The sequence below is a fragment of the Rhinatrema bivittatum genome, chromosome 3 (assembly GCF_901001135.1).
Source record: "Rhinatrema bivittatum chromosome 3, aRhiBiv1.1, whole genome shotgun sequence".
Lineage (NCBI taxonomy): Eukaryota > Metazoa > Chordata > Amphibia > Gymnophiona > Rhinatrematidae > Rhinatrema > Rhinatrema bivittatum.
Window position 1 is genome coordinate 482,165,517 of NC_042617.1, and position 18,142 is coordinate 482,183,658.

At 41.0% G+C, this 18,142-nt stretch overlaps 1 protein-coding gene across 4 annotated transcripts in view; it reads right to left on the reverse strand.

The window, feature by feature from the left end:
• Positions 1–18,142, reverse strand: part of ITSN2 (intersectin 2) — a 337,690-nt gene that overhangs the window by 234,001 nt on the left and 85,547 nt on the right. For all 4 annotated transcript variants that reach the window (XM_029596037.1, XM_029596039.1, XM_029596038.1 and 1 more), the window contains exons 9-11: positions 10,239–10,302; positions 502–639; positions 300–388 (exon numbers count right to left, since the gene is read on the reverse strand). In XM_029596037.1, the coding sequence (XP_029451897.1) occupies positions 300–388; positions 502–639; positions 10,239–10,302 (291 nt within the window). The remainder of the gene's footprint in view (positions 1–299; positions 389–501; positions 640–10,238; positions 10,303–18,142) is intronic.

Consider the following 18,142-nt stretch of genomic DNA (forward strand, 5'->3'; position numbering starts at 1 on the left):
CTGAATTACCGTGTCGTGAAATTATGTTTGTCTAAAAAGTGTGTCACCAACATGAAAAGTTTGGAAAGCTCTGTCCTAAAGAGGCAATGGCACTGTAATAACCTGAAATGAGAATTTTATTGCTTGAGTTCCATATGAAAGTTTTAGCGACATCCTTTTTATTTTTCTACTTATATTAAGCCAAGAAAGGAAACCGGTGCAAGTAATTACAAATCATTTGCGTTTAAAAATGTACAAAACGTGCATTGGAAATGTCTATGAGGTTTACTGCAGCCAGCCTCGGAATCTTATCCTCATACCTGGAGTTTTCTTCTGGGGTGGCTCCTCTTCTGCCATTTTCTGGTAGGATGCGAGGGTTCCATTGAGGGTATCAACCTGTTTTACGCCCCTACCAACACAAAACACAAATGCAAGGAGTTGCTTTTGCAATGTCAATAAAAAAAAATTCGCTGTCATGACACTCAAAAGCCTGACACATTCCCTTGATAAAACCCAACGTACCTGTAAGAAGGTGGCACAAACTCTGGTGGCAATGTTAATGGGAGAGGTTGCCCTGCTTTGGCCATGTCCATGAGATGCATGGCCAGCACAAACTCATCAGCTTTTAGCTTTCCATCCCCATCAATATCAGCAAGAGACCTACGGAAAGCAGTATAAGCAGAGCTGAATATTAACTTTTATGTGACTGAAATGCATCTTTCTGTTCTCAGGCACCTGTCCCTAAGCACCATTTTATTCATCTCCACAAGAGTGGCTTTTTCAACATATCAAACTAAATGTGTACTAAAGTTTCTTGTCTTAAGTTTAGGCTTAAGACAACACTGATTTCGTGCCTTCAGAAACTGTTTTCATGCTATACATTTGTCAATATTATTTGCCATATCAATACTAGTCTTTAATAAAATCATTTTTGATAAAGTAATCTTCATGATAGGTGAGTTTCTCATGACTAAGGAATCAATGGCTTATTTATTGACGTGTCTTTGTGCAATGCCTAGACCTTCTGTGAAATGTTTATCACTATCTGGGACCCCCTTTATCTCAGCTTGCCTCCCCTGCTACAGGGTCTATGATTTACAGCACATGTTTGAAAAGTTTTTATGTTCTCATGTCTTAAATGCTGGGCTAATTCTTTATGTAGCTTTCAGCTATTTTCTGGAGCTGGTTTGAGACTGCCTGAGCAGTGTTTCTCTTTCTCTGATTATAGAACTAAGGCAGCAAAGTAAAGCTATTAATATAGCTGCAAAGCTGTCAGGCAGTTAGCAGAGTCTGTTGGAATTTGGCAAATGACTTTGGTCTACACCAGTGGTTCCCAACCTGGGGTCTGCAAGAAGAAATGCTAGAAAGTTTAGCTGGGGAAAAGAGAGCTGCTGCTCCCTGTGATTAGTTGAGTTGCTGCCACAGGCCAGGAGAATGAGAGTGGGGACCTTTGCTGCCCTGGAAACTTTACCCCACACTGCTGCAGATCAGGAGTGATAGAGATGGGCCTCAAACCGCACTGGCATATGTCCAGTGGAGGAGGGGAAGAGAGGGACCGATTGCAGCCCTCAACAGTTATAAACTAAACTGCTGCATGGTGAGGATGTAGGGAAAGAGAGGATTAAAGCAGGAGAAAGGCTGATCAGAGGTAAAAAGCATTTCCTCCTACTACCATGTGCCCTGCCACTGGCCTGACAGAGAGAGAGGAGAGGAGAGCTGCACTAAAAAAGTGAGTAGAATGACTGAGGAAGAAAGGAGGAAATGGTACTGGGATTGACAGTATGAGAGGAAAGAGAGGGGAGAAGGAATGAGACAGGAATGAAGGAAGAAAGGATAAAGAAGGAAACAGGAATCCATGCTTGACCTGGTTAAGGAGGTACAACAGAGGACCACCAGAGACTGGGGGAGAGGAGGAGAGATTCCCCAGGAAATATACTGGACCAGAGGTGGAGCCAGAGGGAGGGATAGTGGGCCACCATGGTCCAGGAAAGGAAGAAGGGAGAGATGACCCCCACAGATCAGAGAGGAGGGAGGAAGAGATAACAGCCAGGTGTGGATATGACATTAAACGCAAAAGTTATTTAGGGAGTCACACACAGGCCGATACAGTAAAACCCACGGGAGAGCCGGCGCGCGCACAGGCCACTCTCCTGTGCGCGCGAATTAGCACGCAAATGAGGGCCCGCGGTAAAAAGAGGCGCTAGGGACACTAGCGCATCCTTAGCGCCTCTTTTTTGACAGAAGCGGCGGCTGTCAGTGGGTTTGACAGCCGACGCTCAATTTTGCCGGCGTCAGTTCTCAAGCCCGCTGACAGCCATGGGTTCGGAAAACAGACGCCGGCAAAATTGAGCGGCCGTCTTCCGACCTGCGGCCCATTTTAAATTTTTTTTTTTAAATTTTTTACTTTTTTTTTTTAATTTTAGGGCCTCCGACTTAATATCACTATGATATTAAGTCGGAGGGTGTACAGAAAAGCAGTTTTTTATGCTTTTCTGTACACTTTCCTGGTGCCGGCCTTTGGGCAGGCATTAATTTTTGAAAGTAAAATGTGCGGCTTTGCTGCACATTTTGCTTTCTGGATCGCGCAGGAATAACTAATAGGGCCATCAACATACATTTGCATGTTGCGGGCGCTATTAGTTTTGGGGGGGTTGACTGCGCGTTTTCGACACGCTATTACCCCTTACTGAATAAGGGGTAAAGCTAGCCTGTCGAAAACGCGTGGCCAAACCCGGAGCGCACTGTACTGTATCGGCCCGACAGATAGAGTTCTCATAAGCCTTCTTCCCTTTGAAAAGCTTGCTATTTTCATTCTTTTAAAATCTAAATGATTTTGTGATTATCATTTGCTTTATGAATTTGTAGAATCATAAAAGAAAATAATGAAGTGTAACAGAAATGCAGACTAAAGGGGGTCAGTTTTCTGGGAAGGTACTTTCCAGATTTTTTATGTGGGTGAGCACCTGTAAAAGGTCCTTTGAAAATTGCTACTCCCCACCACTGAAGGTAAAAGGACCTATACTGTGATCAGTATGCATACTTTAACCTGCAGGGGAGAAAATAGCAGGGCTAGGTGGGGGAGGGAAAGTGCATGCCGGGATTTAACTTTGAAATCCTCCTGCAAACTACAAAGCAGGTGCAAAGTACACAGCTACAAAAATACTGGCTTTCCCTTGCTGGCCTGAGTTTTCAAAAGGAAACTCTGTAAATGTTCTCCCTTTGAAAATTAGATTGCAGCTCTGCAGGTTCCAGTGCTAATTTTCTGTCAAGTCACACCAAGTTGTCAACCTGAAACATTTCTGAACTTGCTTCCTTTTCCCCACTGCAGCTGGAGTGGGAGGTGGAGGTGGCCTCGGCCTTCAAATTATTAGGGCAATTTTTAAACTGCTTTAGGAATTTCTCTCCCTGTATGTTTCTTCAGTTTATTGTAATAAGCAATATTTAATATTACATTTTATACATTATTTCTTTTGTTATGGCATACAAAAATTAAAGAGAAGAGTTTGGGGGTCCATGAAAATTTTTGAGGCTGAAAAGGGGTCTGTGTTCGCTGAAAAGTTGGGAAACCCCTGGTCTGTATACTTAACCATATATGATTGACATAGTCAGGTAAACTCTGTTTTTATCACTTAGGTGACGTTAAAAAATGTATCCCATTCTGTACATTTTCATTTACTTCTCTAAAAGTAATTTCTCGATTTCTCTCTGTTAGACTTGATTGTCTGATATCTGTCAGCGTAGCTTGCACATTCATTTATTGCAACAGTATAGATAAAATATTTTTACTGTTTATCTTTAAACTTGCAAAAATTAGAAAACTGATGAAAGTGATATTTGTTTATACATGAACGGTACTACTGGTCTGCCAAATTGCAATCTGTGAAAAAAAATAAGTAACTGCTATTTCTAGTATTGTCCTTTTGTGGATTGCAAACCGGTTAAAAGACAGGAAACAGAGTAGGATTAAATAGTCAATTTTCACATTGGAAAAAGGTAAACAGTGGAGTGCCTCAGGGATCTGTACTTGGACCGGTGCTTTTCAATATATTTATAAATGATCTGGAAAGGAATATGATGAGTGAGGTAATCACATTTGCAAATGATACAACATTATTCAGAGTAGTTATATCACAAACAGGTTGTGATAAAATGCAGGAGCACCTTGCGAGACTGGAAGACTGGACAATCAAAAGGTAGATTAAATTTAATGTGGACAAGTGCAAGTTGATGCATATACGGGAAAATAGCCCATGCTATAGTTACATGGTAAGGTTCCATATTAGGAGCTACAACCCAGGAAAAAGATCTAAGCGTCATAGTGGATAATACATTGAAACCATCAGCTCAGTGTGCTGCGGCAGTCAAAAAAGTAAACAATGTTAGGAATTAATAGGAAGGAAATGGTGAATAAAATGGAAAATGTCTTAATGCATCTTGAGTATGTGTACAATTCTGGTCGTTGAATTCAAAAAAAGATAAAATTGAACTGGAGAAGATAGAGAGAAGGGTAACCAAAATGATAAAGGGTTTTGAATGGCTCCCCTATGAGGAAAGGCTAAAGAGGTTAAGGTTGTTCAGTTTGGAGAAGAGACAGCTGAAGAGGTTTATAGAATCTTGAGAGGTTTAGAACGAGTAAATGTGAATCGGTTATTTACTCTTTCGGATAACAGAAGGACTAGGGGGCATTCCATGAAGTTAGCAAGTAGCTCATTTAAAACAAAATTGGAGAAAGTTCTTTTTCACTCATCGCACAATTAAGCTCTGGAATTTGTTGCCAAAGGATGTGGTTAGGGCAGTTAGTGTAGCTGGGTTTAAAAAAGGTTTGGATAAGTTCTTGGAGGAAAAGTCCATTAACTGCTATTAATCAAGATGACTTACGGAATAGCCACTGCTATTACTGGCATTAGTAGCATGGGATCTACTTAATGTTTTGGGTACTTGCCAGGTACTTGTAACCTGGAGTGGCCACCTCTGGAAACAGGATGCTGGGCGTGATGGACCCTTGGTCTGACCCAGTATGGCAGATTATGTTCTAGAAGTGCTCTTATTTTTCACTGCAGCTAACACCCTCCTAATGTTAATCATAGCATTTCTCCCTTGTTCGCTATAAATCAAATCCAATAGCACTATAGCCAATCTATTAGCTATTACTTTCACAAAGATTTTTACATCCAAATTCAACAAAGAGATGGGCCTATAAGCAAAAGGTTGTTCCAAATCCTTCCCTTTCTTCGGCAAGATTATAAAAAAACCTCTTTTTAAAAGGATGGGAGTTCCCCAAACCAGACAGATGCTGACATTGTACACATAGGTTCTCCACTTGTGCATTCAATAACTTATAGATTTATGCAGGGTACCCATTAGGCCCTGATGTCTTGTGAATTTTTAGACCACATATGACCCCAATCATTTCTCCCTCGGTTATGGGGACATTAAGCATCTTCAGTCTTCTAGCATCTGATGTAAGAAATGCCAGATCTTTGAAAAATTCCTCTCGCCCTGCTACATTTTCTGCCCCCCCCCCCCCCCCCCCCCCCCGCCACCTCAGAATGGAAAATTGTTGAAAAATTCTATTAATTTCCTAATTATCCTCTTACCTTTTCCCACTACTAGTTTTTATCACAGGAATAAATCATGACCCACCCAGAGTTTTAACCACTCTCACTAAGCATTTCCCTACCTTATTATCAAATTTAAACCACCTTTGTTTCTGATATAAGAGTATTGGAGGTTTGCTGTTGTAAACATTTAAATTACTTTGCACTTATTTTCCAAAAACCTGTGTTCTGCCAATTTCAAGTGACCATTCTGAGCTGTTTTTCTAGGCCAAGCATATTGTTATTAAGGTATTTCCTTACATTTAGAGCATGGGAAATATGGCCTCATTATAGCTTTTGCTGTTTCCCAAAAAAGGTTTAGGAGTCTCTTTATTCTTCCCATTAAGAAACTCAAAATCTTATTTATCTGATTTTTATATTACGCTTTTTGGCACTTCAAAGCGGATTACATTCAGATACTGTAGTTATTTTCGTATCCCTAGAGGGCTTACAATCTTTGAATTCAACATTATTTAAATTAGCTGGCACCCGTTACCTAAATGTTCTGTCAAGCCTACCAAATCTAAAATCCATCATCACAGGAGTATGATCCGAGAAGAACAGTGCCCCAATTTCCACAGAATTTATATTAGAAAAGAGTTCCTCCAAATCTAACAGGTAATCCAACCTGCTTGTGTTAAGTGTGCTCTGGCAACGTGAGTGAACTCTTATACCCTGGGATGTAACACCCTCTAGGTATCCAATAACTGCATATTCTTTCCATGATCCTAATCTTCCCATCATTGTTACACTATCTCTAAATCAGGATCTAACACACAGTTCATGTTCCCCCCGATAATGATCAAAACCGAGCCCCACTGTCTGAGCCCCTCTACTAAACTGGAAAAAAAAAGCATTATTGTACACCTTTGGAGCATAAACAGTACTAAACACTCCCCAATGTCCCCATTCATAGTATCTTTGTTCTGAATCAGTAATAACTTTTGCCAGAACAAAAGTTACTGTCTTATGAGAATTGCCACCCCAGCTTTCCTAGTCATAGGAGAAGAGGCTGCATAGCATTCGTCCACCCACTGTCTCCTCGGTTTAGCATATTCGCTCTCTCTCAAATATATTTCTTGTCCAACGCAACAGCAGCACCCTGTCTTCTCAAAGCTGTTAACATTTTTTACCTTTTTGTGTTCCTTATCTTGCTAAATTCCAGGAAACATCACTACTCAAATTATAAATATATACAGATGAAACATTAAACATTTGGTTCAGTGCTCCACAACCTAAGCCCCAAACCCTGTCTTCTTGCCCCTGAAACCCAACTTTCCAAAATGTACGTGTATCTATCGCAGCCACAGACACAATTTTGACTAACTTTCAATCCATTGCAGAAATCACCACAGAAGAAACTTCTCTAATAATTTTCGCTGTTTCCAGGCTCTGTGGTTCCGCTGAATTGTCCGCCATCTTAGTTTCTAACACCTTAGATTTATCTTTCTCTTGCTTGGAAACCCTAGTAATCATAACTTAAGTCCAACAATTTCTACACCAGCCCGATGTAGTACTTTAACCAAAAAATGTTTTTCCAATCACAAAATAATAAAATTGAAGGAGATATTGATGCATAATGGGGATGGCACCAAGAGCTGCTCTGTCACACATCTGAACAGCTCACTGCATTACATGATCCCCAGCAAGCTCATCATTTTATAATTACACGTATATTCAACTTAAAGACTTTAATATTGTGATATAAAATCCAGTATAAAATGTAAGAGAAGAAAGCGGTCAAGAAAGACAAAAAAACCATTATGAACTAACCGAGATACCCAGAAGCAAAGCATTGCAAGTTGGCCATGTTTTCGAGAACAGGTCATTCAAGGGAACACATGCAGGGGGGTCTAGCATGATAGGGAAGTTTCCAGAAGCATTGCTTTAGGCTTCGTGGATGCTTAGTTTTTAAAGTCTTAAGTAAGACAATCAATAAAAGCATATTATTGGTTTTCAGTGGTTCTCTGCTGTCATTTACTAATGTTCTGCTTCTCTTTATGGGGAGATAAGGATCTTTTACACTGGGTTTGTAACAGCTAATTAGTGGATTTTTTAGTCACTTAAAACTACATGCATACCTTCAGAACATACATATACTTTTCTGCATAAGAGAGAGGCATATCAGGGGGCAGCTCCTCAGCTGATAACATAGGACAAGTGACTCCTTAGGCAACGGAAAGGGGGACACAGGTTCTATGCGCCCGCCCCCCAAATTCAGACACCACCTGTAACGACTGCTCCTTCTCCTAAATTTCCATCAGGCTCCCTACTTACCGAGCATATCTGGAAACTGAAAAGTGTAAGCGAGTGAGACCTCATCTGGCTAGTGTGGCACAGGAGAGTGCAAGAGAGCAAGACCTACTCTGGCTAGAGTACTGCAGGAAAGTACAAGAAAGTGAGGCCTCCTCTGGCGAGAGAGAGAGAATGAGACCTCTGGCTAGAGTGCTGTGCTCGCTGGTCCTGCCCCCCACCCTCCTCAAAACAAGCTTTTTTGGTACAGTCTCTTCTCTCTCTAACCCCCACCCTAGATAATCTGATGACATCACGGACAAGCTCTCTCTGCTAGATGGAGAACAAATCACAGCTAGCAAAAAAAACAAAAAAGCAGGAGCTGCAACTTTATTATCACCTTATGACAGGCTGACAGCAGAAGAAAAACAGAAGACAAAGTGTGGGCTATGTTTTATCATCAGTAATTTTTTTTTTTTTTTTTGCTGCTGGGAGTCAGGGGAAGTAATTGGCCATGCTAGTCAGGCCTCTGGGTGAACTGGCTGGGCTGATTTCAGAGAAGGAATTTGAGATAGTGAGTGCTTGAAAAGGGACGAGGAAGTGTAAAGATGGTTGCTGCAGGCTGGCTCAGGAATGGCAACAAGGGCAGGAGCTTTACATGTTGATGCTGTAGTGCTCTCAGTTAGCAAGTATTCCTCCTCTGGACTGGCTAAGTGAGCACATGAGCAGCAGTAGAAGCATGTATGTGTGTGTGAGTCTCTGAGACAGTATGTGTGTATATGTCAGTGTTGAGAAAGTGTGTATGAGAGCCACTCCTCTTTTCCCACCAATCTTAGGCTCACCAGCTATTCTGACGCCACTACACAATAACATGGTTTTAGCTACTTTTTACACCATCTGGAGACTTTTCACAGTGAATCTAATGACTTTATTCAAGTAGGAGTTGGCAACTCTATATAGGCGTCAGAACGGGATGTGCCACTTTATCACAGGGGCAGACCATTCCTGCTAGCAAGCAGAAAGAAGATCCTACAGGTTTTCTAGCATCAAGTATTTTATTGGTAGGTTTGGGAATGAATAACTAATCTATGATTTATGCAAAGAATGTACGTAAAAAAAGAATGACATTAACAAAGTAAGAAACTGGCAATGGTGGTGGAACTGGGGCGAGAGACTTGCACAGTAGGGTGGCTGCTTATAGGCACTTGCCTATTCTGCTTACTGGTAAATGTGCCCCCGATGTATGCATGCACATTTATAGGCATAGCATTTCAATTTTCAAACACTGTACCTTGTGTTTGAAAATTACCTTCTCCTATATAATCATTTCGCTACAGTTAGGCATCTTACTGAAAATTTACTCCAAAGTAAATCAAATGCTCCTGAAAAGTCAAAACAAATGAATACCAACAAAAGAGGTAATATAAACATATGTTGGATAACAAAACAAGATATGGAAATCTTGCTTAAGAGGAAAAAAAAAAATCAAAAGAAAGACAGTGAAATATAGCAGCGCCTTGTACAACCAGAATGTACATTATAATTAGTACATCAGTATGATTTCCCACCTATTTTTTTTAAATGTCACAACAATATGCTCAAAGCATCTTTACAGATCTGTAATTTAATGTCAGTGATATCAAGGTGCTTATATGAAACATTCATTCAGCATTTAGGTAATGAGTCATCCTATCTGAATATAGCAGAGAGTTTTGTTTGATTGTGATACACTGGGAACAAAATACTAATGCAATTAAATTAAAAACATAAGAACTACGTCACTGGGTCACAGTAACAAATCAACTACCCCAGCATTCTCTCTCTGACAGGGGCAAGCAATATTTGACTATAAAACCATTATGTGCCTTCAGCAAAATTCAGATAAAGCCTGATGTACTGATTTCTCCCATTTTGCATCTACTGGGAACATTTTCACTACCTAAGGTCCAGAATCAGCAATGGGAGAAAGCCATATTACTTCATCTACTAATATGCTCCACTGATGTACTGCAATCCAAAATAAAATCTACTATAGCTGAGTGATGCAACATCTGCCAACTATATAATTTCAAATGTGATGTTCTGGTAAGGTTTACTAAAACTGGTGGTGTCTGTCATATCATGAAACTCTGAACTTCCAATTCCAATGCAATGCAGTATGTTGATGTTTTATGGTCAACAGGTGTCTACATGACACAAGGGCTTAGTTCAGTTTTCAACAAGTCCTGAAAATCCTGCTTTTCCAACATCATCTGCCCAAAGCAATCTGAAAAGTAAAAGCTAGGGGGTTCAAAAAAAGTCTAGTTAAGAAGCTCCATCAAAAAAGTCTAGTTAAGAAGCTCCATCAAAAAAGTCTAGTTAAGAAGCTCCATCAACATAAAATGTAGAAATTGTTCACATAGGAAATAATCCATCACTGAATAAACTTACCAAATAGTAGCCAACTGAGTCTGCGAAAGGTTTGATTGTACAAGGGCATTTTTAACTTGAAAACCTTGATAGAAGAAGCAAAAGAGAATATTAATTAAGAGAACTTTTCCTACACAATGCAGATAATTTCACCTTATTACTTTTATTTATTGAATTTATAATAGCACAGAAACAATAGGTCAAGCATATGATCAACAATTCTAATAACCTATAATCCATAACAGATACCATAAATAAAATTCCAGGGCCAAAATCTTTGGGCCTGCAAATAGAATAACACTTCCTAACCCTGTAAAGTAGTTTCCCTATTAAAGAGCCAGAGGAAACTAAGGCGCCTAAAATACAATTAAAAGGGGGGAAAAAAGAGAAAGAGAGAGGGCTACAATCTCTCAAATGCTAGGCAGAATAAAAAGATTTTTACTTTCTTGCAAAATGTCAGGTAGTACTGGATCTCCCTAATATCCTGTGCACGTTAATTGCACAGTTGTAGACCAATGCATCAGAAAGCATGCTGACAAGTACATTTCAACTGAGCTTCTGTTAATGTATTAGGCCTTTGAATGTTGCTTATCTCCATTGCCCATCCATGATTCCAACATGGGGGTCGGTGACTTTTAAATAACCACAAACAAAAGTATAATGCAGATATTTTTGGAAATAAATCATTATGCTAAAATGAATGTGCATCAATAACCTACTTCCAACCCAATACAATAAGAAAAAAATAAAAGGAATATTTCAGCTTCTGGCAAGATAGTGAAGGAGAAGAGATGCGAAATGGAAGAGAGCATCTAAAAACTAAAATTGGCTAGATTAAAATATTGCAAGACAAAGGGCACTTTAATACACATCTGTATTATGCTGCTTCTACTCTGTTATATAATATATGCACAAAAGCTTCATCTTCTATACTGGTAAAGCAGGTGGGGTGACACATACAAAAGATATTTTACAAAATAGACTGCTTATTACACATACTCTGGCAATTTGAAATGCTATCACTTTATCATAAGACACTATCACTGGGAGTTTAATGAGCAAAAAAAAAAAAAGGAAAGGCTGTAAGTGGTTTTGCTGCCCAAGGGCCCAGGACCAGTTGCTGTTTCTGTACTTTCCCCTGGTGGGAGAGTAATACTAGAGACAGATCAGGCTGCAGTGATCCATGGGGTGGATTTTCCATTAGACGCATTATCAGCAGCCCTAATGGAAACCAAGTCTTTACAGCCTGCACCTGCTGAAAAAGCCGATTTTATATTAAAGACATTCCGTAACTTGGAAAGGAAACAAATGAGGGACCTTTGAAACCAAACTAATAGACTGTATTGTAACTAATTGCCATTCAAATGGATGGCAAATCCACTGGAGGTGAGTTGCTCCAGAAAATTTATGCTAGGATAACATTATTTAAAAACATTCAAATACCAAAGGGAGGAGAAATGTTAAATGGGAAGAAAACGTTCAGGCATTCAAGAGCAGACATATGACCAGGTTTCAATTACAGAAACATAGGTTTAGTTGGCTGATTAGGACCAGCTGGTTCACCCGTTATAGAAACCAACCATAAATGAGGATAGCTATATAAATAAGGGGGGGGGGGGGGGGGGGGGGCGATTCAATAAAGGTGCATTCAGCTGAGCTCAGTTTTACCTTCAGTCGTATGCACATTTTTTGTGCGCAAACGTTACTCCTGATGCAGCAAGGAACTCTGCGGACACAAAATGTGCGTATAAAACTATAATCTTGCTTTGCGCCCTCGCATGTAAATCCCATGCAAATGAAAGCACTAAATGGTACCCCCCCCCCCAATCCCCGTGCAGAGAGGTGTGTTGGCTTAGCTCAGATTTTCTTAGCGTTGGAAATTTTACTCCTGGTCAGAAATGGAGTAAAGTTTCCCGCACTGTTGTGCTGGCACTTCACAAACGATTAAAGTTCTAAGTACTTTATAGAAATAATTTGGAGTCCTACCAGCCTTGTGTTGTTGTTGCATCAGAAGTCTCTGGCAAAGCGCTTGATCCCCACAGTCCCAATGTAAAAGAATAACTAAATTCATGCAATAGCAATTTAGATCTCCTGGTTTACTCCAATCCATTCCAGCTACATCTCTTAATGCTTAATTGCAATAACTTCAGTACTGTGGAGCTTCAGTCTGACATGGAACTCTCCATTTTGGAGAATGAGCTCAGGAGCCAAGTACTACTGAAGGTCAGTATCAGCAGCTCTTCACCGCCCACCAAGGAAAGAAAGTAATCGAGGAAGTAGTAAAGAAGTGCTGGATAATGCAGCCCGAAGCTCCATTCTGGTTAGTGATACGTGGGGGTTGAGAGCTCAGTTGCCTCAACGCAAGCGGTTTTGGCGTTTCCAACGAGACACTCAGATTTTCCACAGCAAAACTGGGGACCTCCCAGCCACTGAGAGATGCACCATTCCTTTCTCCATTCAGCAGTTTGTTTGGAGTTCAGTGAATTCCTGCCCCCCCCCCCCCCATAAATTTAAAATGTGCATGCAGCCTGCGCTGAACCCACATTTTAAGTCTGATTTATGCATACACTAGCCGTTAAGCCCGTAACAACGGGCTACATTAAAAAAAAAATTTCGGTCCATTTCCTTCCCCCCTCATTCTCCCTCCCTCCCCCTCATTCTCCCTCCCACCTCCTCCTCATTCTCCCTCCCCCTCCTCTCCCTTCCACCTCCCCCCCTCATTCTCCCTTCCACCTCCACCTCCCTCTCATTCTCCCTTCCACCTCCCCCTCCCCCCCTTCCACCTCTCCCTCCCACTCCTTCTCACCTCACTCTCTCCTCCCTCCCCCTCCCCTCAGTCACTCCCCTCTCTCAATCCCCTCCTCTCCCAGCTCATTCACAACCCCTTCGGATGGCGCGCGCCGCCACTACTGGTCCTCGCCGCCGCCGCTGCTACAGGTCCTCCCAGCACCATTTCTGTCAACAGGCAAACTCTGGCCGACGTGCTCGCCCGCGCATGTGCGGTAGAGCTGCTCTCTACTGCACATTTGCGGGCCGGTCAGAGCCCATTTATAAGGTAGATTGTTGTGTATGCATATATTTTAACTCCTGATACATTAGCATAACTTTAGCTTACTGCATCAGGAATTAAAAAAAAGAATTAGCTTGTATGTTAAGAAACTGTGCTGAATTTCAGCTCACAGTTTTACACTCGGCTATTTGCATCGGGCCCCGAGATTAATACTACTACTACTAATCAGTTCTTTAGTGTGCCATACACAACACTGTACAGATAGATGTAAAAGACAGTCCCTGTTCTCTGGAGCTTATAATGTAATCAATATAATGTAATAAAGAAATGTATTTATTACAGTAAACTATTTAAAACAAGGCTGAGCAAGGGTTTTAAGATTAAAATCAAACTCAATAATAAATATATCTATGTAACTTCTTTCAGGAAATATTTCTTTTAAAAGTAATTTTACTGGGCTTAAAAGGAGGTCAATCCATCTACAATAAATCAATTGGTACTTTCAATCAGTGCAATTCTCTATTTCCAATTAGTTTGGCTTACCAGAAAGTCAGATTTTTTTTTCCTGGAAAGTCAGTGGAAGAGAAATTGCTATGGAGTTGACAGATTTTGTAATATTAAATAAAAGGCAGTCACATGATATATAGTTATATGGTTGCATTTTTGGAAATCTGTTTATGAGTTGCACCTATTAAGACAAACAAAAAAATAAATGACGTTCACAAAATGCGTCCCCTAAAACAGTGAACACGCAATTTTACTTTTCTTAAGGCCTTCAGGGGAAAATAACTAGTACCAAAGACTAGTTCAGTGGTTTCCAACCTCATTTTGTGTCATGGCACACCCGGCACAGGGTTCATTTCATTGTGGCACACCATCACCTTCACCATCATCTCTTCTCTTCACCTCTCCCCCCAGCCCCCATTCTCTTCCTCTACCCTAGCATTATCACCTTCTTTCTTTCCTCTCCCTCCAACCCCCTTGCATAATCATCACCTTCCCTTCCCTCTCCCACCACTTCTCCCCCCATGCCCTGGCATCATCATCTTCCCTCTCACTCCACCCACTGGCATTGTCACTTTCCCCTCTCTTTCCTCTCCCCCACCCCCATGGGACCATCACTTTCTCTCCTCTCTCCCCTGCCATCATCATCTTCTCTTCTTTTCCTTTCTCTCTCCTCCACCCCATGGCATAATCACTGTCCTTCTCCTTCCCCACCACTTGAATCATCACCTCCCATTCTCTTCCCTCCATGCCCGCCCCCCCCCCCGCGCATTTTTACCTTCCCTTCCCTCCACATCCTTCAGCACATTCAGCTGTCCCTTCTGTCTCCTATATCTTGGAACCAGCAGAGCCTGCAAGCAGCACTTACTCGATGCAGCTTCTTTCTCCTCTGCTGGCTACCGCCTGCAACTGGAAATGCAGGGGGCCAGCAGTTCTCATAAGTCTACAGGCCCCTGTACAGTTTCAATTGCACAAGAGAGCCAGCAGAGGTGAAAGCAACAGCAACAGATTATCGCTGCTCTCCAACTACCACCCCCCCCCCCCCAATCCCATCCCAGAGGGAGAACACCCTGCAGGCCAGGAGGGAAAGAATATGAAGTCCGTAGCTGTGCCTAAACCTCTTCCTGCAGGGCTTTTTTTGGCGTCACACTTGCACTGCGGCCACGGCATACCGGTTGGGGAAACACTGGACTAGTCCAATACAGGTTTAATGGTATTCATCTGGAGAAAGTGGACTCTCTTCCTTCTCCTCCTCTCTCCCTAATGCAGCTGCTTATTGGGCAATGGTCCAATCATAAAATAGGATATAGAAAGAAAATAATGTCCAGCCCAACTAAAAATAATCTCTTACCCAGTGCTGGTCATCTCTCCAGCACTGCCTTTAGCATGCTGGAGTGCCCAGTGCAGACTCTGCGTTACTTAAGGTGATGATGCAAGAGAATTAGTGCATGCCCTGCTCTCTCTCAAGCTATTTTGTCCTCCTACATGTTGAGGAACTTTATTCTTACTGGAAAGGTTTTGATAGTCCTGGCAGCCTAATATAAATGTGGTCACAAGAGAACAGCAAAAAATAGGAATCCAGTTCAAGATTACATTTATAAAAATAATTAATACAGGTCTTCATGTCAGTCATTTTTATACATATGCTAAAAAATTCACATGCATATATTAAACATATTGTAACATGCAGGCTAAAGGCCTGATTTAGCACACAACTCAAACATAGCAGTAATGCCAACATTAGCTGAGCCCTCGACAATTGGTACCACTGTTCCTAAGTTTCAAACTTGTGCTAAATCAGAACTTTTGATTAAGACATGTACAGGGAAATCAAAAGATTTTCACAATAAATATCCTTAGCTCAGTTCAGTAAACATATTACAACAAGAGAAAGTATACCTGATGCTTGGCACAAGAAAAAGGAAAACATAGTATTTATCAAACAAAACCTCCTGCCACTAAAAATCAAACAGTGAGAAATGATGTAAGGATCCTGTTGGAACAAGGAAGCCAGACTAAAAAATGTTTTTGCCAGGTCAGCTGTCTATGTGTAATGCACATAGGCATCCCTAGCAGGAAAAGAACTTGTTCGTAGCTCAAGGACAAACCTCTATGTTAACAGTAAATACAGACAATAATGTTTCTCCATTAACAAAGTACAGAAAAATGTAATGCCTTCCAAAAGTCTTTACACTTGTACATTTTTCACATTCTGTCAAAAAAAAAATGCAAATCAAAATGCTTTCAAGTAGTTTTATTGATCTACACAACATGCGGTACACTTTCATCATGAAAGAACAGTTATAGAAATATTCCAACAGTAATTAAGAATAAAAAACCCAAAAAACCTTGATTGCATAATTTTTTTTACACTCCTTGGTGGAAGCCCCTTTCTGCAGCAATAACATCCCTGAATTGTTTAGGAGAAGCGTTCACTAACTTTGTACAGCAGGATGATGCATTTTTTGCACATTCTTCCTGGCAGAAGAGCTCAAGCTCTTTCAGGTTGACTGGGTATCATCTGTGGACTGCTGTCTTCAAGTCTTGCCAAAGATTTTCTATTGGATTTAGGTCTCTGGTTTGACTGGGCTACTCAAGGATATTCATTCTCTTCTTGCTTAGCTATGCCATCCTTGCTTTTGTTTTGTGCCTAGGATCATTGCCCTGCTGAAAGACAAATCTTCTCCCCAGTGCTCCCCAATCTTCTCCCCAATGCTAAACAGGTTTTGCTCCACAATCTGCCTGTACTTTAGATAATTTATTTATTATTTAACAATTTTATAAACCGAAATTCTTGTAAAAGGTTACAAATCAGTTCGGTTTACATTGAACAGTAACAGTGCTTCAGAAGAGAGCAATTACATTGAACAATAACAGTTCGGATTACATTGAACAGTAACAATGCTTCATAAAAGAGCATTAAAAGAACAGTAACAGTGCTTCAGAAGAGAGCAATTACATTGAACAGTAACAGTTCGGAATACATTGAACAGTAACAATGCTTCCTAAAGAGCAATTACATTGAGTAGTAACAGATTCAGAAGAGCAGATTAGATTGAAGCAGTAACAGAGCATCAGAATAGAGTAATTACAATGATACTAGGATACAAGTTATTCCAATATCATAAAACGAAGCGAATAAATAGGCCCATAAATCTTCCCATCCATCTTCAAGCCTCCCTGTCACCACTGCTGCAAAGCATCCCCACAACATCATGCCACCACCACGCTTTACTATAGGGATGGTGTTAGCGGTGTTATGTGCAGTATTTTTTTTATGCCACAAATTTCACTTGGCATTGAGACCACAAAGCATGTATGCTTATTATCAAAAGGGTTCTCCGTAAACAGCAGGATGAATTAGCCATAACGTGAGTAATGTTATCAGACAGCACTGATAACTCAGCTCAGCAGAAGTTTTGCTATGAACATGTCCCTCAGTTGATTGTAGAGCCTAGCTTTAGCTGCGTTCTCGATTCTCCAGGAAGGCAAGCAGGCATTAAGCATGGCCAATTGCTCCTGCTGTCTACGTAGAACCCCCATCTATGATAAGCAAACTTGATTTCTCAGTAAACAAGCAGGGCTATATTAGCCATGACACATGGGAGTCCCAAGCTGAGGGTTGTTGTGGCAGAGCACTTAATAATAAAGCAATCCAGCTCTTCCATGGAGAGTGGACTACTTTGTGAACAGGCTGTGAAAAACTGTTTGCCCAAAGCTATCATCACTTCTGGAGAGATTGTCTCTCTAGACAGTAATGGGGCATAAAAGCATGCCCAGACAACCCATCTGCAACTCTGCAGATATCTTTAGTGGGCATGGTTCTTAGGTGAGCCACTGAGGTGGCTATGGCTCTTACTATGAGTCTTGACCAAGTCTGGGATCTGGAAGCCATACAGCAGCTATTCCCAGTCTGCTAGGATCGTAGGAGATGAAAAGTTGAGAAGCCAGATAATGCGATTCTGTTCTCTTCAAGTAGACCAAGACCCTTTTTCAGACCAGTAAATGGAGGGCCATCTCCCTTTTATGTGCATGAGTTCTTGGAAAGAATGTGGAAAAAACAGCAGCTTGAGTCAAATGAAAAACAAACCACTTTTGGCAAAAACCTATAGCGTGTGTAGGTACAGTGCGTAATGAACCAATGCTTGTAGCTTGCTAACTCTTCTAGCCGAAGCGATGCTGACTAGAAACACCATTTTCCAAGAAAGAAACTTTAAAGACCACGGACTCTAATGGTTCATAGGGAGGCTTCATCAATTGCGCCAAGACATTGAGGTCCCATAGCATCGGTTGGTCTCATATGCCACAAATCCTTATGAACTTCAATATCAGAGAATGGATGGAGAGTGGTTTTCTATCCACTTAAGGATGGTGGATGGTAAATGGCAATGGCACTGAAATGTACTTTGAT